The 14086-nt window shown below is 36.6% G+C and overlaps 1 protein-coding gene across 10 annotated transcripts in view; it reads left to right on the top strand.

Moving 5' to 3' along the window:
* dysf (dysferlin, limb girdle muscular dystrophy 2B (autosomal recessive)) overlaps positions 1-14086 on the top strand; it is a 104853-nt gene that overhangs the window by 67079 nt on the left and 23688 nt on the right. For 6 of the 10 annotated variants that reach the window (XM_067401635.1, XM_067401629.1, XM_067401630.1 and 3 more), the window contains 2 exons: positions 1420-1476; positions 13169-13267. In XM_067401635.1, the coding sequence (XP_067257736.1) occupies positions 1420-1476; positions 13169-13267 (156 nt within the window). The remainder of the gene's footprint in view (positions 1-1419; positions 1477-13168; positions 13268-14086) is intronic. The other 4 variants (XM_067401636.1, XM_067401633.1, XM_067401634.1 and 1 more) reach the window with 1 other exon arrangement.

Here is a 14086-nt window from a genome sequence, read left to right as displayed (position 1 = left end):
AATATGGGGAGGAAGAAAGATCTTTCTGAAGATGAAAAGCATGAAATGGTGCAATGTTGTGCAAAAGGCATGAAAACAACTAATATTTTGTGAAAACTGAATGGAGATTATCAAATTATCATAAGATTTGTGAGTGATTAGAGCACAGCAGAACTCGGTCAGATAAAGGCTTATTAATGAAAGTTCCTGTCATTATTAATTGTATTAAAACACTGCTGGTGTCCCTGGAGTCTCAAGAAGCTCTCCATGCAGACTGGCAGTTGCGTGAAGATGAATTTTAGCCACTACTAACCAAACCTCACAAAGAGATACATTAACAGTGGGTGTAGAAATACACGAAGACGCATTTTTTAAGTTAGTTTTATTCACTGACTAATGCTGTACTGCAATAGATGGTCTGGATGGATGGATTTCTGGATGGTTGGTGAATGGCCACCACGTTCCAACAAGACTGCAGCGTCTGCAAGGAGCTGGCGGGTGATGATTTGGGCTGGAATATTGGGAAGTGAGATGGAAGGTCCCTTTAGGGTCTCTGAGGATATTAAAATGACTTTTTCAAGATATGTGAAGTTCATAACCGGCCATTTTGAGCTATGATATAAAAAGGAGGATAGTGCCTTCTGAAATACAATGCACTATCCCATGCTGCAAAGAAACACCACAGCAATAAAACTGTTTGAAAATGTATTTCTACACGCACTGTAAATGTAAAATGTATCTTTACGCACAACTGCCAGCCTGCATGGAGAGCTTCTTGAGACTCCGGAGACACCAGGAGCTTCAAATACCTGTTTGTTGCTCAACACTGGCTTTTTTTATAGCTGTCCTTAATCTGACCGAGTTCTGCTGTGCTCTAAATCACTCACAAATCTTATGATAATTTGATAATCTCCATTCAGTTTCACACAATAATAGTTGTTTTCATGCCTTTTGCACAACATTGCACCATTTTGTGCTTTTCATCTTCAGAAAGATCTTTCTTCCTCCCCATATTGCATGAGAACTGTGACTTGCTTAATAATGTGGAACAACCTCTAAGTAGGGTTTCCATAGACCTGGCAAACAATTTTGTCTGAGATTGATACCCATTATCTAAAAAAACATGGATAAAGAAACATACATTTTCTTAGAAAAACTCAAATCTGAATGTTTATTCTACTGAAATCTTACTGATATGTCACTTGCATTATAATTTGGAACGAGGTGTACATTCCAATTACAACCTGTAACATTTACCATTAAAACCTAAAACACTGTTTTGCTTTAGACTTGGAATAATGAAATTGAAAGATTAGGCTTTCTTAGACACAATGAATGCTCCTTTTACTATGATTGGATGTTTTTGAAAGTGTGTTGATTAGCAAATGAAGTGTGTTTACTAATGTTAACCAACTAACCAATGCTTCTGGTTTATAACAGGCAGACGGCACCAGCTCTGCCATTATTAACATATCGCCTTCTCAGTCCAGCGTCCATGTACGTATGACATCATCACCCCTTTTACCATCTCTTTCCATTTCTCTGCAACCTTCATTTCATCCTGACTGAAGCTCATTGAGTGGATAATTCAAGTGGGAAAATAATATTAGATTTTTTTTTAATTTGTCTCTTTAATGTGTTTGTGGCTTATGGTATGTCATCCTTATTCAGTCAGAATGGCTGTGACAAAGTCAATGTGGTTTGTGTTCTGTGCTGCATGTTCTTGGTGTATGACGATGCAATGATACATGGACAAGTGACATCACCCAGACCAAGATCTGACATTTCCATAAAGATTTATATTTAAAAAAATGACAAAATAGATGTCAAGATGCATTCTCTTGAAACAAGTCTTATTGTCACTAAGCCACTGTGCTTCTCACTTTATTGTATCTTACTTTAAGGATGTTAAGAGATGTCATTTATTTATTTTTTTTATTTTTTTATTAATTTATTAGTTTATTATAGTTTTTTTAATATTTCGAAATAGCTTAATTTATTTTATTTCAGTTTTAGGTGTTTTACTTAAATTTAACTTACATTTATTTCAGTCATGACAACTCTCAGAGTGAATAGATTTCAACCAGCATTTATTGGCATGGAGCATGGAATGTACATAGACTTGATCTGCTACGCTGCTACTGCTGCTGCTGAGCAAATACATAATTTGTTCAGCTTATTCAACAACAAAGGAAAGGCTGCTGCTGCAAGATGATAGAACCCGCCGTAGTATAAAGCTACGTGGATTAGGAAATACCTCTGATTGGTTGGTGTTGCAGTACTGAAAGAACCAATCAGTGACTGTTAGTTTCATGACTGAACTTATATTTCTATTAGTTGCTAAGGCAGCATTTCTAATTTTTCTTTATAAAATGGATAGTTCTGGACCTTGATTCTGATTGGTTGAGCCACAATCAAAGCCATTGTAAAATTCCCGAAAACATACATCTGACTGCTGAGTGTCTTAGCAACCACTTTTAGCAACATAAATAGATGTTTGTTTTCAATTGATTTTGTTCATTGAAGTTTAATGCATTATGTAGAAGAATATTGTGAGAGAGATATCGAGTGACCGAGTGCATTACCTGCATTCAGATTTAGCATTTTCCTTCAGCTCAGTCCTATGGTCATAATAAAAAATCCGTTTGAATGTCCGCTGCGATCTTGTCCTTTTAATATTTAATGGGTTTTCCTGTGCTCTGCTGACACTGACAGCCCTAGTCAAAGCATTTGTGTCTTGTTCCGAGTTCACAACAAGTTTCAATATCAAAAAAGTCTTTGCGACTGAGTGATTCGCTCATAAAGACAATCTTTGCCGCCATCTAATGGCATAATAAATAACTTCTGTTGCTGTTCATGGTCAGGGACTTGTTTTTTCTGTGGAAGGAAGGCTTTTAATGATTTTACTTCATGAAAGTTGCATACATATTTTTTGCCTTTAATATTTGTATTGTGAGGTAACCATTTTATAAAAGCAATAAGCCCTGTGAAGCCATGGTTTCAGTGAATTTATAACAGCTTTATAATTTATAAATTAACTGTAAACTATGGCTTATTGGGGCTTATTGTTTACTTAAGTTTATGTTTCTCATCTAATAATTATATTTCATTTCAGCTTTATTTCAATTACACACCACAAATGATTTTTAGTGGATTTATTTTTAGTAAATAATAACAAGTTTTGATAATAAGTTTAATAATAAGTTTTGAGCAACGTATTCATTTAACTGTTATTTAACCTGTAAGCATTTTTCTTCCCTGTAAGAATTGCTATTTTAAGTCATTGTATTTGCATAATATGTGTAATGCGGACACTATAATGTAAAGTACACTGTGCATACCCTCTTTAAAGGAATTGATTTGGCTGTTAAGTGCGTAAAATCAAGCATTCAGCTGTCTTAGGCCCTTTTCGTCTCTAGCATGATAATGCCTCTCTGCACAAAATGAGGTCCATATAGAAATGGTGGTAACACTTTAGAATACTGATCCTTCATTAATGAATAACTACACAGAAACAAATGAGTAATGCATTATTAACACTCTAGTAACTACTATTAACTAAGAAGAAACTCTGATTAATGAATTAGTAAGTAATAGTGCTCAGTTGAAGGTGGTAGTTCACTATAAGCTAATCAGTAACTACTGTTTTTTCATACCTCCCAGAGAACTACTGAGAACTACTAAAGTGTTACTACATCCTTCAGAAGGAATTACTCATTATTTGGATCAGTATTCTAAAGTGAAACACATGATAACTCTCTAGTAACTACTGGAGTCATTGGAAACTTTTGAGGTTTTTGTACAGTTTTGTACAGTAATTCCTTCTGATGTATTTGGTAACACTTAAGTAATTACTAGTGGGTCACCATGATCTTTACTTTAGAATACTGATCCAAATAAGTAGTAGTTCCTTTAGAATTATATAGTAACTCTTGAGTTATTACTATCCAGTACTTTACAAAAACCTCAAAAGTTTACAATGACTCCAGTAGTTCTCACTTTAAAATACTGATCCAAATAAATTAGTGATTCCTTCTGAAGGATTTGATAATACTTTAGTCATTACTAGTGGGTTACCATGACCTTTACTTTAGAATTAATTATACATTATGCATTATTCATGTTAACTATGAACCTTAGTTCTCAGTAGTTCTCTGGGAGGTATGAAAAAACAGTAGTTACTGATTAGCAAATAGTGAACTATCACATTCAACTGAGCACTATTACTTACTAATTCATTAATCAGTTTCTTATTAGTTAATAGTAGTTACTAGAGTGTTAATAATGCATTAGTCATTTGTTCCTGTGTAGTTATTCAGGGATCAGTATTCTAAAGTGTTACCAAAATGGTTTACTGAGTTTGTCGTGAAAGAACATGACTGGCCTACACAAAGTCCAAACAGGCTCATAAGGGTGTGGTGTTCTGGAGTCCATATACTTCTGACAATAAAGTGTATTTCCAAATTATATTTACACGAGTCTAATTAGGTTAACGGATGCCTCTAATCACAGGAAAGATATATGCAAGTGGGAGATCTAGCTGGCTTTGTAAGTGGTTACTCAACATTTCTAACTCAACGAAGGATTTTTGTACATGTGACTGACTGCAGGAACTTAGGGTGACAGACCCATTTATTTTATTTTTATTGTTTTTTTTTTTTTTTTTTTTTTTAATATATTTCGGAGGCAAAGCCAATTTACCCTCATATTTGTCTTACCCTCAAGTTTTCTTTGTTGCGCTTCAGATTGGTTGCAGAACACAATTCCTCCACAGAGATGAATCCTGTTTTGTGTTAAGATCAATGAGACTTAATGGATTCAAACTATCCTTCTTTCTGCACTTTTTAGTTCAGGGATTTCCAACAGAGAATAGTCAGATCATGAATGAGGGACAGAGAAAAGAGAAGCAAGCATATAGGAGGAAGGTGTGTTTTGTCATCTTTTTAGGCCCATCTGCTCTTGGATGTCATGCAGGTCTTAATGTGGTCCAATTTAGTTGTAGTCAAATGATCTCCACATCTTCAGGGCTTTTTGGTTCTAGTCCTTAAGACTACATTACACCAGGCTAGGACTAAGCAAAATCCTTTGATACAACTTCTTGTTTATATCACACTCTAAATGTAGTACTCTTTCCATGCTCTTGCCAAGACATAGAGGTTTCTTTTTTTTTTTTGCAAACAAAGATATTTATTTTATTAAAAAACATTAAAACCAGATGATCAAAAACCCAAATTTTCTCTCTCACCAGAGCCAAAGTAAATAGGGCTGTTAAAAGATTCCCAGTGCATTTCCACTCATTGCCAAATGTCAAGAACAGAAAGAAAAAGAATGAGTGTAAGGAAGAGAAAGAGAGAGAGACGAAAATGTGTATTCAATCAGTTTTTCTCTAATGAAATTTTGAAGATGCAGACTTTCTATATGCTTGTCCTGTTGCTTTCAGTAGGGAGAGAGAAAAGATGAAGAGGAGAGAGCTATTGATCACACTTTTTCCTCTGTAATGATGAAGAGATGTGCTTCACTATTTTGAGGTCGTCTAATTCAGGGATTTTCAGACTGGGGTCTTGGATCCACAAAGGGGTGCTAGAGGGTCTGGAAAATATTTAAGAGAAAAGAGAAAGATTTTACAAAACGACTGCTTTGGAGCAATATTTTTGTGAAAAGCGCTTTGAAAAAGTCTTCAGTCTCTTTCAGGTTTATTCATCTAACATTAATAGTGGATAGAAAAAGAGAGACACTCTCAGCTCAATACAAAGAAAACATTTACCAGATTTAAATAATTTGCTTATTAATTAATAATTAATTGTCTTTAGTACAGTAACCATATCAATATTTTTTCTTTATATTTCCACAGATTTTTTTTTCAGTGTGTGCAGTATAATTTTTGGATAAGTTCCATCACAAAGGGATCATCATATTTTGAGGTCCTTGGTATCAAAAAGTTTGAAAACTGTTTTAACTGTTTTTCCAATTTAGGTTCTATTCTATTCTATTCTATTCTATTCTATTCTATTCTATTCTATTCTATTCTATTCTATTCTATTCTATTCTATTCTATTCTTTGTGAGAACTGTCATGCACATAGGCCCGCACCGTGATTGTCTTTGCCAAACCTTCAGACACTCCGGAGGACAACAGTTCAACAATTTTGCCAATTTTTCGGTCTTAGCAGTTGAGATCCAAAACGCATCAGTAGTTTTGAGAGGAGAAAAAGAAACTGTGGTTGCTCATAAAATGGAATATTGGTTGGTGGCTTCATTTTCTTCAGACCATGCAAATATGCTGGAGGTTATATGAAAGAATGCTTTGACTCTGCTTAAATGTGCAGACAGTGAAGGAATACAGCACACTTCTTAGTGAACAAGAGATGCCCAAAACCAAAATGAATTCAGTTATAAATATATACTTGCATTGAAAAGTCCCTTTAAGTCTATCCAACTTCCTGGTTAAGAAGGCCAGCATTGGTGTTTTATTGATGTGATAGTGTGGATGCTAAATACAAACCCGATTCCAAAAAAGTTGGGACACTGTACAAATTGTGAATAAAAAAGGAATGCAATAATTCGCAAATCTCATAAACTTATATTTTATTCACAATAGAATATAGATAACATATCAAATGTTGAAAGTGAGACATTTTGAAATGTCATGCCAAATATTGGCTCATTTTGGATTTCATGAGAGCTACACATTCCAAAAAAGTTGGGACAGGTAGCAATAAGAGGCCGGAAAAGTTAAATGTACATATAAGGAACAGCTGGAGAACCAATTTGCAACTTATTAGGTCAATTGGCAACATGATTGGGTATAAGAAGAGCCTCTCAGAGTGGCAGTGTCTCTCAGAAGTCAAGATGGGCAGAGGATCACCAATTCCCCCAATGCTGTGGTAAAAAATAGTGGAGCAATATCAGAAAGGAGTTTCTCAGAGAAAAATTGCAAAGAGTTTGAAGTTATCATCATCTACAGTGCATAATATCATCCAAAGATTCAGAGAATCTGGAACAATCTCTGTGTGTAAGGGTCAAGGCCGGAAAACCATACTGGATGCCCGTGATCTTGGGGCCTTTAGACGGCACTGCATCACATACAGGAATGCTACTGTAATGGAAATCACAACATGGGCTCAGGAATACTTCCAGAAAACATTGTCATGAACACAATCCACCGTGCCATTCGCCGTTGCCGGCTAAAACTCTACAGGTCAAAAAATAAGCCATATCTAAACATGATCCAGAAGCGCAGGCGTTTTCTCTGGGCCAAGGCTCATTTAAAATGGACTGTGGCAAAGTGGAAAACTGTTCTGTGGTCAGACGAATCAAAAGTTCTTTTTGGTAAACTGGGACACCATGTCATCCGGACTAAAGAGGACAAGGACAACCCAAGTTGTTATCAGCGCTCAGTTCAGAAGCCTGCGTCTCTGATGGTATGGGGTTGCATGAGTGTGTGTGACATGGGCAGCTTACACATCTGGAAAGGCACCATCAATGCTGAAAGGTATATCCAAGTTCTAGAACAACATATGCTCCCATCCAGACGTCGTCTCTTTCAGGGAAGACCTTGCATTTTCCAACATGACAATGCCAGACCACATACTGCATCAACTACATCATGGCTGCGTAGAAGAAGGATCCGGGTACTGAAATGGCCAGCCTGCAGTCCAGATCTTTCACCCATAGAAAACATTTGGCGCATCATAAAGAGGAAGATGTGACAAAGAAGACCTAAGACAGTTGAGCAACTAGAAGCCTGTATTAGACAAGAATGGGACAACATTCCTATTCCTAAACTTGAGCAACTTGTCTCCTCAGTCCCCAGACGTTTGTAGACTGTTATAAAAAGAAGAGATGCCACACAGTGGTAAACATGGCCTTGTCCCAACTTTTTTGAGATGTGTTGATGCCATGAAATTTAAAATCAACTTATTTTTCCCTTAAAATGATACATTTTCTCACTTTTGATATGTCATCTATGTTGTATTCTGAATAAAATATTGAAATTTGAAACTTCCACATCAGTGTATATCATTTGTACAGTATCCCTACTTTATTGGAATCGGGTTTGTACAATTACGTTCAAACATATTTGCTATTCACATTTACATATATGCATTTAGGCAGACACTCTTATCCAACCAAAGCAACTTGCAATAGAGGAACATATGCAGTTTGTCACAGAGCCAAAACACAGATCTAGCACAGGTATCCATTGTTTCAACTACACTGTTTGGCAGTTATTCGGGCCGATACCAACAACAAACGTCTAACCAATCAGCATTAGGGGGTGTATGATGGTTGTGCAAATAGAATGAGCAAGAGGGAGATTTGAAAATAAGAAAAAAAATGCAGAACGAGAGATGGAGAGAGCTAAACGGGAAGGCCCGAAAACAGGTGCAGAGGCTGCTTTGATTCCACTTCTGTGAGTAAAACTGGGTTTGATTGTCTGGAGCTGCTGTGCTGTGGGTGATTAACAACAAACTCTTGTTTGTATTTACTCTTGTGTACTGTACGTTAATTTTTGGTGCTTCCTTGTTGTTCGTTCATCAACTGCGCTTTATTTTTCGTGAAGCATTTTGTTGCGTGTCAGTTGTGATACACAGACACCTACTGATTTCAAATATCACCAATGTCCAACAGTGTAGTTGAAAAAAATGTATACCGTTTAGTATTAATCAAGGGTGGCGAACTCCGTTCCTGGAGAGCCTCAGTCCTGCAGAGTTTAGCTCCAACCCTGATAAAAAATCACCTGCCTATAGCTTTCTAGCAACCCTTCAGACCTTGATTAGCTTGTTCAGGTGTGTTTGATTTGGGTTGGAGCTGAACTCTGCAGGACTGTGGCTCTCCAGGACCGACATTAGCCACCCCTGGTATATATGCTATATGTATACGCTGACAGCTTCTACTGCACTCCATCACAGCATTCATGAAAAACTAAGGAGTGAATTGTAAAGTCGTGTAAGAAATTTAACCTGCTTTAGAACCTACAGGTATTCCATCACCTCTTTGTCACAAATTCCAAAAGCCATTGAGGATACTTTATATTTCTGAATGTACTGTATATTCAAAAGTTTGTTCGGTGCTCAGTTATTACCAACTGTATTTGGTTATTTTTTATTACTATTGAATATAAGCCTTTTTAGACCCAAAGCTAACACTTCCAATGCCCTACGTTAACCTTTACCTCAGGAATTGAGAATGTTTGCAACCATTTTAACAGGTTTTGCATGAATGAATATTTGGAGGAGCAGTGAAGTTCCCTGTTTTCCCTCTGCCTTTCCGACCACCCTGTTCCAGTACCATGCCGCCCTGGGGCATAGCAACCAATATAAATACTCTCATTTTCATAAATTTCTAAGTTCCTGATGTCTGAAATCTTATCATACCCATAACATTATCTTTTCATCTGTATAACATCTCTTTCGACGGTGTGTTTCCATTTTTGCGAGCATGCACGCACAGGTTTATATGGAGCAGTACTTATTTTAATAATACCCTTAAGCCCTAAAACCTTTGGGTAGAGTATAGAATAACTAAACACATACATCTGGTGCACTTGAAGTGTCTGGGTGACCAGGCAAACATGCACACACACACACACACGCTCATTACACATAATTTCAGAGGCAAAATGGAACATTATTTTCTTGGTCACACGCACTCCGATTAACACAAACTTTCGCACAAACACCTAAGACGCACACACAGTAACTCAGATGGAAACATGGCTGTCACGGCGTCCTTAGGCTCTGCTTTAATAGCTCTGTCAGACAAAGAGAGGAGACATGTGGCAGTACTATGAAAAGCACCATTCAGGGCCGGTTAGGCTGCCACACAGCCAGGCCAACTCAGCTTAAGTGATTCTGAAGGCTGCTTCACAATACACTGTAAATCCTTTCTGCACACCCTTTTTCACCCCGTGTGCCGCCTCTGGGTAGATGCATGAACCAGGGGACACTTCCCCCCAAAACATTTCCTTCATGTTACCTTCCTGCTTTTTCTGCTCATCTCTTTCTCTCCGTGGATTACCGGTGTTGTTGAGTCATTTCTCTCCTTTATGTTAGCTTGAAATCATTGCATAAATTTGTGTTTGCATTCTTTCAGAATCTCTGACCTGAAACCAAAATTTCTAACTCTAACTTCTAGAGCTTTCGGGTTACAGCCCTTCAACCTATTCTGACTACTGTGTCTTTTGTAAAAGATTGGACTTACTGTTTTTTAAAATTTAGTTGTTATTCCTCCATGAGCTGTCAGCTGTTTTCAAGCTGTGTCCACCAAACTCAGTCCTTTAGCCTGTTCTGACTTCAGGTTAAGGTGGTGCACAGGTCTCCTATGTAAACACTTGACTTCTAATGAAATTATTCTTTAGAAAAAAATACTGAATTTCTATTCAAAAGTTTGTGCCGGTAAGGTTTTTTTAAAAAATGTTTTTAAAGAAGTCCCTTATGCTCAGCAAGGTTGCATGTACTGTACAGTGTAAACAATATTATTTCTAAATTTAAAATAACTGTTTACTATTTTAATATATTTTAAAATATAATTTATTTCTGTGATTGCAAAGCTGAATTTTCAGCATCATTACTCCAGTCTTCAGTATCACATGATCCTTCAGAAATCATTATAATATGCTAATTTGGTGCTCAAGACACATTTCTTATTATTATCAATGTTGAAAACAGTTTTGCTACACATCTTTTGTGAAAATCATGATACATTAATTTCAAGATTTTTTTTTTTTCTTTGATTTTTTTTGATGATGAACAAAAAAAAAAAGAACTTTGTTTGAAACATATTTTGTAACTTTATAAATGCATTTACTGTCACTTTTGTACGGAAGAGGATTAGGGCCAAGCAATAATAAAAAATAAAACCATCTCGAGATTAAAGTTGTTAAATTTCAAGAAAAATGTCGAGATAAAATGTTGAGAATAAACTCATTAAATTACGAGAAAAAAGTTGTTAAATTATGAGAACAAATTCGTTAAATTATGAGAAAAATTTTACATTTCGTGAAAAAAGTTGAGATAAAATGTTGGGAATAAAGTCATTAAATTACGAGAAAAAAGTTGTTAAATTACGAGAACAAATTCGTTAAATTATGAGAAAAATTTAGTTAAATTTCGAGAAAAAAGTCGAGATAAAATGTTGAGAATAAAGTCATTAAATTAACGAATTTATTCTCGTAATTTAACTAATTTGTTCTCGTAATTTAACAACTTTTTTCTCGTAATTTAATGACTTTATTCTCAACATTTTATCTCGACTTTTTTCTCGAAATTTAACAACTTTTTCTCGTAATTTACCGAGTTTATTCTCAACATTTTATTTTGACCTTTTTCTCGAAATTTAACGATTTTTTTCTCGAAATTTAACAACTTTTTCTTGTAATTTAACGAGTTTATTCTCAACATTTTATTTTGACTTTTTTCTCGAAATTTAACAAGTTTTTTCTTGAAATTTAACAACTTTAATCTCGAGATGGTTTTATTTTTTTATTATTGCTTGGCCCTAATTCTCTTCTGTACTTTTGATCAACTTGCTGACTCCAAACTTTTAAATGGTAGTGTATTTTACTTAGAAGTTGCTAATAAAGCGACAGTACTTCCAAATAAACAATCCTATAAAAAAACAAGCCAGTAATATTTCCAGAGAGATGACAAAACAAAGCTCCAGAATTGCTCAGATGATCAGTCTTACAGATCAGTCTCTGTAAGATGATGAAACAACAGAATTTTTTTTTCTCATTTATTGCCTTTTTATTTTAGCAAACTATGAATAATGTAAAACAAGCTGTATTTATGAAAGATTTAATTCAAAGTTTGTCTTGCTAATTGTTTTGTTTTTTTTACCATTTCCAAAGCAAAGTAGATTCAAATGTCACCCACATATAACTTACTATAACTCAGTGTGTCAGAGGAAGTGCACACACTGCTATAGGCAATAAATATATTGTACAACACACATGTTCAAACACAGTGTGTGACAGTAAACAGAATATTGCCTCCATGTACAGACATACTGTAAACACACACATAATATTGCACAGCAGTGGTATATGACACAATCTGACTCAAGTACACACACATTCCTTGGCACAGCAGTGGCATGTGGGGTAATTAAGCAACACTGTTGGCCCCCCTGCCTGGCCACCAAAATGCACACCACTCCGCCACACTCCTCAACCACTAAGAGAGAGGAAAAAAAACAGCACGTCCCGGCATTGCTCCACCACTACTGTTTTTCCTCCCTCATCGTAAAAGTTAAAAGAACGATGGAAGCGAAACTTGAAGTCTCTCCTCGGGGTGACTCGAAATTGGCCTTCTAGAAGAGAAAGAAGTGCGTGTGGATGCAGCCAATGGAGGGATCTCTTCTCTCCCAAACACACTGTGTTTTTGCCACTGTGGCTCAGTCTGTCTTTTATCCATCTGTCAAACACTCACACGCACACATGAATTTGCACAAGGCTCACATCATAATCAGACTACACTTTTGTTTCTTGTTTTGAGGCAGCGTCACTTGCAAAGGGTGTTGTCCTCATTAACACCACTCTTTTGTCTTTTGGTTGGATGGGAATGTGGTGCTGGCTAAGGTGGGAATTGCCTGATTTGTACCTTTCTGAAAAATTCCCACACTTTCCACATGAAATGAGTGAGCGTTGGCGAGACTAGCAGTATCAGTGGCGATTAGCACATCAAACTGCAGCAGAACATTAGCGCTCCTGAATCATACCCGTGAAAGTACCAGGAAAATGACAATATGAAAGCCTTCTTTCTGGTTTCAGTTGATATGTTTACAATTACTAGCATTACAGCAGAGGAATGATTTATCAGTCACTTATGGGAAAGATTAAGTTATGGAAAAGGTTGTTTCCACTGGTCGTTTGGTCTTTGGATGGTGTCACTGTCACTCATGCATGTGTCTGCTTAAAATGTTTTGACATTTGAGGGCATTTTCTCTTGACTCTTTTTCTGCACTTTTTCTAACCTTGTCTTCTAACTTTTTTTTTGTGTTGAATTTGTCGGACATGCTTTAGATGGAGCGGTGGGTAAGTTGAGGCTTTCAGACTTGATGTTCCTATTCATGAAATTACTGATTAAATTAAGCAAGGCTCTGTTGAATGAGGGATGTGGTATATAGGTCAGATATGTATATAGACCATCCTTGCTTGTAATGTTTCGTTCTTTCTGTTCTCTCTACAGCAGGATGAATTTATGGACTGGTGGAGCAAGTTTTATGCCTCCACAGGTGAGAGGAACAAGTGCGGAAGTTATCTGGAGAAGGGCTTCGATACACTGCAGGTAAGGCATCAAACTAATGTTGTACCTCATGTTGTTCCAAATTCGTATGACTGGCTTTCTTTCATACTTCTGCAGAACACAAAAGAAGATATTTTGAATAATTGTTTTTGTCCATACAATGAAAGTCAATGGGGCCCAAAACAACATTAAACCCATTAAAGCAATCTAAACTGTGCTTTTAACCCAGGGCATAAAACGTTTCACACTTATAATTTAGAAGCAAGGTTAGCACCACTTTTGACCCAGGATTATGGAAACCTGGCCTGCTCTGGAGCAGGGTTAGCACCACTTTTGCAGTGTTAACCTTCTCTGTGGTGCCAAGCTTGTGCAGTGTGAAACAATGCTGTGTAGAATTAGGGCTGGGCGATATATCGCATGTGATTGTCACGCGCATTTCGTCAGTAAAGCCGGTTCCCTGATTACCGCTAAATCGTCATCACCTGCTTTCAAATAGAGCGGCATTTAATAGACAGAGCCGTAGATCACTGACAAGCCACGCAATATCGTGTTCATATCGCAGATGAATCGCCTTCGATAATGAACGCAATGTTACCCTCATGTTGTCTCAAACCCTTAAAGGGTTAGTTCACCCAAAAATGAAAATTCTCTCACCCTCATGTCGTTCCAAACCCGTAAGACCTCCGTTCATCTTCAGAACACAGTTTAAGATATTTTAGATTTAGTCTGAGAGCTTTCTGTCCCTCCATTGAAAATGTATGTACGGTAGACTGTCCATGTCCAGAAAGGTAATAAAAACAGCATCAAAGTAGTCCATGTGACATCAGAGGGTCAGTTAGAATTTTTTGAAGCATCAAAAAT

Source organism: Chanodichthys erythropterus, chromosome 11 (genome assembly GCF_024489055.1).
Source record: "Chanodichthys erythropterus isolate Z2021 chromosome 11, ASM2448905v1, whole genome shotgun sequence".
NCBI lineage: Eukaryota > Metazoa > Chordata > Actinopteri > Cypriniformes > Xenocyprididae > Chanodichthys > Chanodichthys erythropterus.
Note: the sequence above shows the minus strand (reverse complement) of the source record. Positions and strands in the feature narration are given on the sequence as shown.